We start from the raw sequence: 10,570 nt of genomic DNA on the forward strand, positions 1-10,570 counted from the left end.
TTTCCAGAGGAAAACCGAGGGAGGACGGGTGTCCCAAGTACCCCTCCAGACTCGGGGCGCGCGCCCACGCGGTTCCCACCGAAAGACAGCGCCTACTCTGCGACCTCCCGGACGGACACCCCTCCCACGTCCCCTCTGAAAGAAAGCTGTCCCCAGAAAACGATCGCAAGAAACCCCAGCTTTGGGCCCAGCCCTGGGAGGCATTAAAGGCCATTTTCTAAAAACCATTCCGCATCTAGTCACGGAAGAGATGGCAGCCACGCAGATTCATTGGGTTCTTAAAATGGTAATTTGGAGTAAAATGTAACTCAAAGAACTTTGAATCATTCATTAGCACCTTATAATTACTCTGCTAATTAGGTTGACACGGCACTTAATCAGGAGTAATACGCCGTCTTGTCACTGGCACTTCCCATTACTCTGACATTCAACAAGAGACAGGTTGGAGACGTCCTAGAGAAAATAATGCAAGTTGATACCCTCCGCCGAGGCGTCACAGTCACGCTCCGGGTCCCCAGCGGATCCGCGGTGACTGTTTCCTTCCCACACTCGCGGCCGGCCGAAGGGGGGAGGCGCGGCGCGGCGGGGGCACAGGCGGCCCACGGCAGTCCCAGCTCGGGGCCAGCGCCCGCCAGACGTCGCCCGAGAACGCCTCGGGCACGCTGTCCCCCGTTCGGGAGAAAGTGTTCGACCACGTCTTTCTTCCAACACCGGCTCTGCTGGGAGGCGAGGTTGGGTCCCGGGTTTTGACCCACGCCCCCCCACCCCCATACACACTTCATTTCCCGCAGTGCTCGGCCGCCCGAGCGCACCGGCTCCTAGGGGGAGAAATCTGAGTTCCCAGCCCGCACGCTCGTCCAACCCCTCCAGAGCTCCGGCTCGGAGCGCCGCACACTTCCCCCGGGGTTCCCTCGGGGAGCCCCTGCCTCTGCCGTGGGCGCCCTCGGACTAGTGGAGCGCGCGTCTGCGGCGGCCGGGAGCAGCGGCGATGGAGACGCCAGGTGAGTCGGCCGGACCCCTCTCCCTTCGCGCCCTCTGCCCGCCCTCCGTGGACTGCTCAAGAAAACGAGCAAATCGTGACTGCTCCTCTTCCCCTTGGGTCCCCTTTCGCGAGCCGCCTTCTACTGTCCAACGCCCCCGCCCCTTGCCCCTCACTCGTGATTGTGGACACCGGGACCCCAGCGCTAGGTGTGCGGCTCGGGGCGGCGGGCAAAGCGCTGTGCAGGTTCTCAAAAGAGCAACGGAGTCCGAGCCGTGCTCGCTGACGGGCTCACGAGCCGCGCGCCCATTGGCTCCCGGCTCTCCGGCGTCGCCGGCTCGCGCGGGCGCGGCCAATGGGGGCGCGGGGCCCGGCGCGCGGCCTCGGCGGCGGGGGCGCGGGCCCTGTGCGGCGCGGGGAGCGGCAGCAGTGGCCGTGACGTCACGGGAGGGGTCGGCGCCGCCCGCGAGCCACCGGATTACAAGCGAACGCGCCCGGCAGCGGCCGGAGTCGCCCGGCACCGCGTCTCTGCCTCCTCCTCCGCCTGCGCCTGCTCCTCCTCGTCTTCCTCCTCCTCCTCCTCCTCGGGTTGCCGCGGCCACTGCGGTCGTGTCTGCTCCACAACTTTCCAAGAAAGTTCAGAAACTCGGCTCCGGAGCGGCGGAGGGGCTTGGGGCAGGCACCTCGGGGGCCGCCGGGCGAGCTCCGAGGGTGCGCGGCCACCACAGCTTCGCGGGCCCCGCACCTGCCACGTCCGCCGCCGCCGCTGCCGCCCTGTGCCAGGCTGTGGGCAGACCCAGGCTACGGCAGCGGCGGTGGCGGCGGCAGCGGGGTTGCCTCCTGCCGCCTGCGCCTTCGCCAGGGTCCCCTGAGCCGCCACCGCAGCCCCACGTGCGCGGTGGTTCCCGGAGCGCACGTTCTGTGCTTACTCAAAAAAATTATTTTTTAAACTTTCCTTGGGTCTTTCTTTTCTCCATCCCTACTTTTTCATAAGAGAAAAAAGTGCCGAAAGTGTCCATCGATTGCCACCTCCCCATTATCCTTCCTGCTCTTGCTGCCCCCCAATTTTTTTTTTTAAAGCGGCGGCAACATTGTTTAGTGATTATTCTGTTTCACAATCGGTAGCTTCCTTTGCTTGGTCGGGGCGGCTGCTGAACGGCGGAGTGGCGTGGACCTCATGTAGAAATGACAACAATGGAAGGGGCCAGCGGGTCGAGTTTTGGAATAGACACGATTTTGTCCAGCGCCAGCTCGGGCAGCCCCGGAATGATGAATGGAGATTTCCGCCCGCTCGGTGAGGCCAGGACCGCGGATTTTAGGAGTCAGGCTACCCCGTCCCCTTGTTCGGAGATCGATACCGTAGGAACAGCGCCTTCTTCTCCTATCTCGGTCACCATGGAGCCCCCGGAGCCGCACCTGGTGGGAGACGGGCCCCAGCATCACCACCACCTCCACCACAGCCAGCAGCCGCCGCCGCCTGCAGCGGCTCCGACGCAAACTTTGCAGCCTTCGCCCCAGCAGCAGGCGCCGCCGCCGCCACAGCAGCCGCCACCGCCCGCCCAGCAGCTGGGCACGGCCGCCTCGGCCCCCAGGACTTCCACCTCTTCTTTTTTAATTAAGGACATCTTGGGCGACAGCAAACCTCTGGCGGCGTGTGCACCCTACAGCACCAGCGTCTCCTCTCCCCACCACACCCCGAAGCAGGAGGGCAACGCGGCGCACGAGAGCTTCAGGCCAAAGCTGGAGCAGGAAGACAGCAAAACCAAACTCGACAAGCGGGAGGACTCCCAGGGCGACATCAAATGCCACGGTGAGTCGCGCCGCTCCCGCTGCTGTCCAGCGTCTCCTTCGCGTTCCCGTTCTCCCTCCAGCGAGATCTCAGAGGGGGAATCACTCCGGGAGCTTTCTCGGGCCGCTGGGCCCCGGTCAGACACCCGCAAGGTGCGGGGAGGCCGGGGCTAGCGCTGCGGAGACGGCCGAAGTTCTGTTCATTGTTACATTGCTACCCCCAACCCCCGCTGCCTTCGCTGCCCTGTAGCGCCTTTCTTTGTTTTGCTTAATTTTAATGCGTTAGGGGGGGCAACATCAGAGGCGATCTGATGAGGAGTGCTTTTCGTTGATAAAAGGGGCAGACTTGAGATTTTTCTAGCCGAGACCTTGAGAACGGCAGTGGGGGAGGTGGGAGAGGGAAACCGCCTGGCTAGCGTGGTGCCTGCGGACTGATCTGCAACCTGCTGTTTATTCTTTAATGCAAATGATTTCATGCCCCCTCCACCGTTTTCAAAACAGTATCACAGGAATTACGGGTTTTGGTGAAGGAAGAATTCTGAGTTCATTAATAGAACAACTTTTAAAAAATGATTATTCATATAGGGAAACCTGTAAAAATTGATAATCAGGTTTTTTTTTTAATCCCTTCTTACTCTAGGGCTGGGAATGAATATGTGTATTTTAATAATATTTTTGGGCCTTTATAAATATCTGGGAGGTGGCATTTGTAAAAATAAAAATTTTCGGAATTACAATACATTTTTGTAAAATCAGCAGGTGACATGTGAAATTGTCCTTCAACTCTTATTTCTCATCAGACAATTTCATCAGTACGTGTTCTGATCTTTGCATGGCAAAAGAGTCCTAACATAACAGGAGAGTTTCTTTTTCCCTTTCCCAGATAAGTTTTATTATTATTCTTATTAATCCTTGCTTCCCTAGTAAAGTGTGCTGACTGGAAGGTAGAATACTGGCTCCTCATTTGACTATTGTAACATTAGCATAATAGTGCCCAAAACAGATGTACAGTCTGGTCTGGCGATTTTTTGTGCACCAACCTCCCCAGTGGGTCAATTAGAGAGATTATTGTTCTTCCTGCAGGGAAGATCAAGGAACGCTGCACAAACGGGTACAAACAGAGAGGGATTGACATATCGATTTCCCAGCATTTCAGTAAAAAACCAGAGTTGACAAATAGAATCCGGAAATCTCTGAGCTGTCACCTGGACGGGCTCAGTGATTTTGAGCTCAGCTCGGCGTCTGGGTGACACGTTCTTTCTGAAGCTTCAGCCTGCTGCAGAAAGCTTGATGCCAACATTTCCCAAGAGCGTCTGGAAAAAGAGAAACAAAAACCTACAACTTTGAGCAAGCGGGAGAAAGAGAAGTGGAAAAGGTGCCCCTTTGTCCAAAAAAAGCAGAGTAGAAAGACCCTTTGGAAAATACCCAATCAGAAAGTGAAGTCATAGTGAAAACAATACAGAAAAGAGGCAGTGTCCCCCCCCCCCAAAAAAGAAAGAGCAGCAACAAAAGAACCTGTATTGGAAACTATTTTATATACTTTGTACTTAAGCTCGTTTTCTCTCTAGCTATACTTTCCCCCTTGCACCCTTGTGAAGATCAGACCTCCTTTAGAAGCCTTTTAGGACTTCTTCTCAAGACCCCACATTCCTCAGCCAGAAAATGGTCCTCGTCCTCCACACTGGCTGAGGCCCAAGTATGTGTGTGTGGCAGAGGGGTAGCAGAGCGTTGTTCCAGTGCGTGCCAGGAGGATGCTTTCTCGTTCCCCGGTGCAGGCTGTCTTACATGGCTGTGTCCGGGTTTCTCTCGTAGGAACAAAGGAGGAAGGAGACAGGGAGATCACTAGTAGCCGAGAGAGTCCCCCCGTGAGAGCCAAGAAGCCTCGAAAAGCCAGGACGGCTTTCTCGGACCACCAGCTCAACCAACTGGAGCGTAGCTTTGAGCGGCAAAAGTACCTGAGTGTGCAGGACCGCATGGACCTGGCAGCTGCGCTGAACCTCACTGACACCCAAGTGAAGACCTGGTACCAGAATCGCAGGTAAGGGAGGCTGTTGTGGGAGCGCAGGTGGCCGGCCCTTCAGGTCCCCGCCAGGGCCCCAGTGTCCTTCCCTCCTGGCCTCTGGAGACTGGGGACTAGGAGTCAGAGGGCTGCTGTGGGCAACAGAGAGCTTTCAGGTAGGGGCAGGGATTAGCCACAGCCTGGAGGCGAGAGAGACCCCGGGGCATGTGGGGTTTGGACAGTTTGGTACTTTGAAGAGTCTTAACAGGTGCTCCTTTCCCTCTGATACCCCAGCTGCTGGAATTCACTGCACTTTGTCCCCAAATCAATCAAGCCACACCTTCTTAAATTGAGACATCTGTGCAGCTGACACTCAGGCCCAGAGAGCTCCTGCTGCACCTCCCGGCTGGTTCCCAATGTGTGTTGCTGCAGCCCGGTCAGGCTGCTGCTCCCCACAGAGCTGTCCCACCAGCGTCTGCTGACGAGTCCTTCCTTTGGCCTGGGAGGTAGCCGGGAGAGGCAGGGCCCCGGCCTCCGTGGGCACAGCCACTGAGACAGGGAGAGCCCAGCTGGGTTAGGGTTGGGATGGCAGCCGCAGGCTGGAGAAATCGGGCAGCCAGCCAAGTCCACAGACCCAGGGTCTGTCCTGCGTACCGGTCGCCCTCGCTGTCTCCAGAGGGAGAAAGGGGGCCGGCAGCGCCCGCCTGGCACATCTGCTTCCGTGGAAGGGAAAGTTGGGGAAGCTGCGGGCAGCATGGGCAGGGCCCAACCCGAGGGACAGGGCCTGGGCTGGCCGCCGCCGAGGGGGTGCCGAGCTCCGATGGCCGCCGCTCATCTCCTGGGTCTCGGCTTTCTCTTCCCCCTCCCGGTCTCTCGTTTGTGTTCTAATCGTCCATAAGTGCGGTTGGAAATGCCCATCCAGTTGTCATCTTTACCATAATTTTCTGTCTCATTACATACGGTTTCAGCCACCCTAATTCTGTCGGAAAACATTAGTGTCATTTGTAGCCAATTTAAAACGGGCGACATGTTTATTAATTTGGCTGGGGCTGCCGGGCCGAGGAGGAGGGCCCAGCAGCCCTGCCTTCCCTTCCGGCGTCAGGCCTTCGCGGGCAGGCCTGCTCGGCCCCTCTTCCTGGCGGGGGTACGGCGTGGGGGGAGCGCCGAGGCCGGGGAAAGCGGATCACAGGTTTTAATTGTTACTTTCTCCCGGAGGAGGAAATATCGTGAAATGCATTCCCTTTCTCCTCCCCCTGGCCCGGAGGCATTGCCCCCTTGGGAGAACCTTCCCGCCAACGAATTCTGTTTTGAAATCTTGTCGCCCTCCTGTCCCCCTGGAAGATCATGTCAGGTTGATGAGAGTCTCCACAGCCCCTGGGGGCCGGCAAGGGCTGGGGTCCCAGGCCCGGTGGTCTCCCCTTCCCTTTGTTTGCGGTTTCGGTTTCTTCTCTCGACCTGGGGGGCGGGGGAGGGGCTGCGCGCAGACCCCCTGGGAGCCTTGGGGTGGGGGGTGAGACCCAGGCCCCGGGGTAGGTGGGGAGCGCGGGGGTGGGGGGCTGCGGTAAGGAAAAGGGTCCCGTTCGGGCCCCCAGCAAAGTTTGACGAAGTCAAAGTAGTAGGGGCCGGGCCGCGGAGCGGAGGGGCAGGAATCGGCTGCGAAGCTGCCAGGATTTCAGGTGCGGGTGTCTCCGGCCTCGAGGGTGGAGCTTCCAGAATGGACTCGGGCCCCGTGCGGGGGCGGGACGTGCGGCACCCGGGTTTTCGGCGTTCTCCAGGCCTTCCGGCCAGGAGGCGAGGAGGGCCGGTGCGGGGCCCGGGTGCCTGGGCCGTGCCCACAGCCGCTGGGGGCGGGCGCGCCCGCTGTCTTTCAGGACCAAGTGGAAGCGGCAGACCGCCGTGGGCCTGGAGCTACTGGCCGAGGCCGGGAACTACTCAGCGCTGCAGAGGATGTTTCCGTCGCCTTATTTCTATCACCCCAGCCTGCTGGGCAGCATGGACAGCACGACGGCGGCGGCGGCTGCCGCGGCCATGTACAGCAGCATGTACCGGACTCCTCCAGCTCCCCACCCCCAGCTGCAGCGGCCCCTGGTGCCCCGCGTGCTCATCCACGGCCTCGGGCCTGGGGGACAGCCGGCGCTCAACCCCTTGTCCAACCCCATCCCTGGCACCCCGCACCCCCGGTGAGGAGGGGAAGAAGGCGCCGCCAACCCCGCCCCATCCCCGCCCCGACCCACACAAGCTGCCCCTTCTCTTCCCGCACTGAGCCACCGGGACTCCCGTGCAGCCGAGCCTAGGAGGCCGAGGAGTAGGAGAGGAAGCCGCTCATCTGTGAGCTGGGGGTCCCCCAAAGAGGAGCCAGCCCTCTGCTCTCCATCTCCCCACTCCCAGACCCAGGGCTGGAAAGCACCCCTACAGCTGTGTGACTGGCGGAAAACGCTGACCCACACGAGGTGCGACCAGTAAGTGGAAGCGTCAACGGAAACAAAACCTCAAGTTCTTCTTTTCTTTCTTTATTTTTTTTTAAACGACTTTAGGGACAAGCAGGAGGGAGGGAGGGGGGAGGGCTGAGGAGGGCAGGACGAAGGGCACGGAGAGGGAGCTGAGGCAGAGCGCACTGCGGAGGACAGCCGAGGCGGAGGCCTGCATGGACCTTCCGTGTGCCCCGGAGAAAGGAGGAGGGTAACTGAGAACTTTGCACTGATTTCTCATGACCTTTTTTCTTTTGGAAAAGTGGCATGCTCCATAATATGAAAAAAATGTACATTTGAAAGACTGAGTGATAAGTGATATATCATATTTATTATATGTTGTCCCAAAAAAGAGTCACTTATATACGTTAGTAAAAACATGATTTTTTTCTTTTCATGTCTTTTGGATTCAGTAAAATAAATGCTTAGACGAAAGATATAGATTTTTTTGTGATTGAAAATTACAAAAATAAAGTTTATCTTTTTTTAACAAGCGATGCAATCCAAGGGAGCTGATTTTACCAAAACAGAATGTACTGTGTTGAAATGTGCGGCTTGGCTTAGAAAAAGAACCAAATCCCTTTGCACGTGTATTAGGAATGTACAGAATCTGTAGACATTGTATAAGAACAGTGCCTTGGTTCGCGCTGGCCCCTTCTGAGCCGTTCTAAGAAAGGTGCGAGCTCTTTTCTTTTCTAGCGGATGTTCTCGGAGCAGCCCTTGGGACCGGGAGAAAGTCTGCGCTTGCAGCCTGTTGGTGCTGGCCAAGTGGGCGTCCAGGAGGCCTCAGCCTGACCCGGTGTGGGGATGTGTCTGTGTATCCCTCCCCCTTCTAGGGCTCTGCCGGGGTGCCCGGCGCAGGGCTGCAACGCCGGCAGGGGCTAGGCGGCCCGCGGACGCTCCGCGGGCTTCGCAGCTGTTCTGCCGCCCGCGGCTGGGCGCCCGCGCCGCCGGACAGCCTGCGAGCGGGAGGCTGCGGGGCGAGCAATTAGGACGCCCCGCGGGACGTGCAGAGGCCCAGCTAACAAACCCTCGTGGTGGCTTTGATCCTTGGCTTCTCGGTCCCCAGCGGGCAGGCGGTCGTCCAGCCGCCAGCCCCACACGGAGCCGCTGGTCTTAGTGAGTTCCCGGTGCTGTGATAATGTCTGGATCGGGAACGCAACGGCCAACTCTGGCCGAGACATACGTGCCAAGTCTTTTATCCGAGCCCTTGCCAGGGCTGGGCCCGCGAAATGAGAGGCCCTACCCGGAGGATGGAGGAGCGAACTGCCTGCTTTAGGAGTGTGTGAGTGGGCGTGCATCCCTGTGTGTGTAAATTTGCACGCCGGGCCGAGGCTTGACTTGGGCCAAGGGTACCCCTGATCGAGCTGGCTCCCTACCGGGCCCAGCGGGTGGGACACTATGAAGGAACACCTATGTGAGAGGCGCCGCTGGGGGGAGGGGTGCTGACCCCGGTGCTCTCCAGCCCCGAGGTCACTTCCTGAGTAGCCAAGGACTGGGATCCTCTGTCCGTGGTACTCACTTTGTCATAATTCTTGCCGCAGCAAGGTGACAAAGGGGTAAAACAACAGCAAAAATCCGTCTAGTCCTGGCCTCCAACTTTCTCCAACAGGCAACCCTAGTGGAGTTAGAAATCGCTTAAAAAAAAGAAAGAAAGAAAGAAAAAAAAGGAGTGGTGTGGGAATGTATGGTGAGGAGGTATTGGAAGGAAGCAAGGAAAAGGGAAGTGAAATCCAGGAGGAAATTGCCTCAGGCACCTTGATCAGACCTTGGCTAATTAGGGAGTGGTTTGCAGATTTCTCTCCAGCTCATCAATTTGCTGTAAAAACTGGTCTTATTTGATTCTAACAAAGGGTCTGGACTGGCCCGTCTCATTTTCTGCCTGCTGAGCTGGGACAAACCCAGGCAGCTTGGTTTGGCTGGAAGCTGGGTGCCGCTCTGTCCAGTGGGGGCTGCCCAGGGCCTGGACACTCAGCAGAGTCCCTTGTTCCATCTTAGCTGCAGTCGAGTTTCTTTCTTTCTTTTTTAAAATCAAGACTAAACCGTTCAACAGTGGTCTGTCTAGGCCTGAAGGAAGACTTTCTAAGGCTTGAGGGCGCTACAGCTTCTGTCTGCACTACACTGGGGGCTGGTCAGCTCTGGGCGCAGGGGGAACCTGAGAGATCACAGAGTTCACCATACAAAGAATTCATGCTAAGAATTACTGCAGATCTAGTTGGAGAAATCACAATCAAACCTACAAATCCTAGCAAGCCCACAGCACCCACTTGCTGTTAGCAGCCTACCCTGTGGGGGAGTTTGCCCCCTTGCCTCTTCACATGCAACGCAGAACTTGGGCTCCCTAGGTGGATAGGGGAAGCGCTATACCTACAGAGACCAAGGTGTCTTAATCTGGTGTTCCACTGCTGGGACAATTATGACACCCCCCCCCCCCAACCAGTTTGCTTTTCCTCAAAGCCATGTTTTCTCTCACCCCCAATCATGCAGCTGAAACTGATTACTTGCTGTTGCATATAGTTTGGCAAAATTGGAGTTGGGGAGGGTTATTCAGGGAAGAAAGTTGAGTGCCCGATTCTTCCTTCTCATTCCTTTTTTTTCCCCCTCCCTGTAGCAGTTCTGCACAGGACACCAAAGCAGGTGCCCTAACATTCAAAAGTACCCAAACTAGTGCTTAAAAGGCAGACGCAAATCCAGTCCTTTTCCTCAAAAGGGGTCCTCAGTCCTTCTATGCCTGCCCTACTATGTTATGGGTTAGATGAAGAAAGCCATCCCAGGTTTTGTTTTTAGAAGAACAAAGATGATATGCAAAGGCCTTTTCACGTGGGCACAGGTAGTTTTTGAGGCCCTGAGGGTGGCTGTTGGGAGCTGCACTGCTTTGCTTTTCCCCACCTTCAGCTGGTGTCTGCATCTGGATTGCTCCTTTTGATGAAGTTGGAGGTTGGCAAAGCACGAACTTTACTGTGAATCTTTGCTTCCCATAAAAAAAAAAAAAAAAAACAGGGAAATGAACTGATTTCAGGGAGGGGTTGAAGCATCCACAAAGGTTGCTTAGATTTGCCCACCCTAACGTCTGCCCATCCAGCAAGCCCAGCAGGAGTCCAGGGTGAGTACTAAGGAAGAACTTAACTGTGTCCAAGGAGCCAGCTGTTCTCCCCCAGCTCAGGGTTTCTCAGTGAGTTGCAAAGTAATGCTTGCTGCTCCACCCGTCCAACAAATATACCCCCCACCCTGTATCCGTTGCTCCACCCCTTAAAATGAAAGCCCACACGATGGCAAATTAGACAGCCAATTTCCTCTGTTGCAAATAAAACAGCTCATCTTCAAATCAAGTCCTCC

The 10,570-nt window shown here is 56.9% G+C and overlaps 1 protein-coding gene across 1 annotated transcript; it reads left to right on the plus strand.

Annotated features, from left to right (window-relative positions):
• The first annotated feature begins 1,431 nt into the window (after positions 1 to 1,431).
• BARHL2 (BarH like homeobox 2) lies at positions 1,432 to 7,685 on the plus strand. The gene is made up of 3 exons (XM_070076940.2): positions 1,432 to 2,789; positions 4,580 to 4,805; positions 6,638 to 7,685. Exons 1-3 carry the CDS (start codon positions 2,165 to 2,167, stop codon positions 6,948 to 6,950), a joined length of 1,164 nt encoding a protein of 387 aa, XP_069933041.1. The 5' UTR covers positions 1,432 to 2,164; the 3' UTR covers positions 6,951 to 7,685.
• Positions 7,686 to 10,570: the final 2,885 nt, after the last annotated feature.

Source organism: Oryctolagus cuniculus, chromosome 7 (genome assembly GCF_051225735.1).
Source record: "Oryctolagus cuniculus isolate XC-2025 breed Fujian yellow rabbit chromosome 7, ASM5122573v1, whole genome shotgun sequence".
Taxonomy (NCBI): Eukaryota; Metazoa; Chordata; class Mammalia; order Lagomorpha; family Leporidae; genus Oryctolagus; species Oryctolagus cuniculus.

What these genes read in the sequence shown, in the direction of transcription:
- BARHL2 (XM_070076940.2), top strand. Translation starts at nt 2,165, where the DNA reads ATGACAACAATGGAAGGGGCCAGCGGGTCGAGTTTTGGAATAGACACG. An exon ending in GGGCGACATCAAATGCCACG is followed by an intron (nt 2,790 to 4,579) that starts GTGAGTCGCGCC and finishes TTTCTCTCGTAG; the next exon opens with GAACAAAGGAGGAAGGAGAC. An exon ending in ACCTGGTACCAGAATCGCAG is followed by an intron (nt 4,806 to 6,637) that starts GTAAGGGAGGCT and finishes GCTGTCTTTCAG; the next exon opens with GACCAAGTGGAAGCGGCAGA.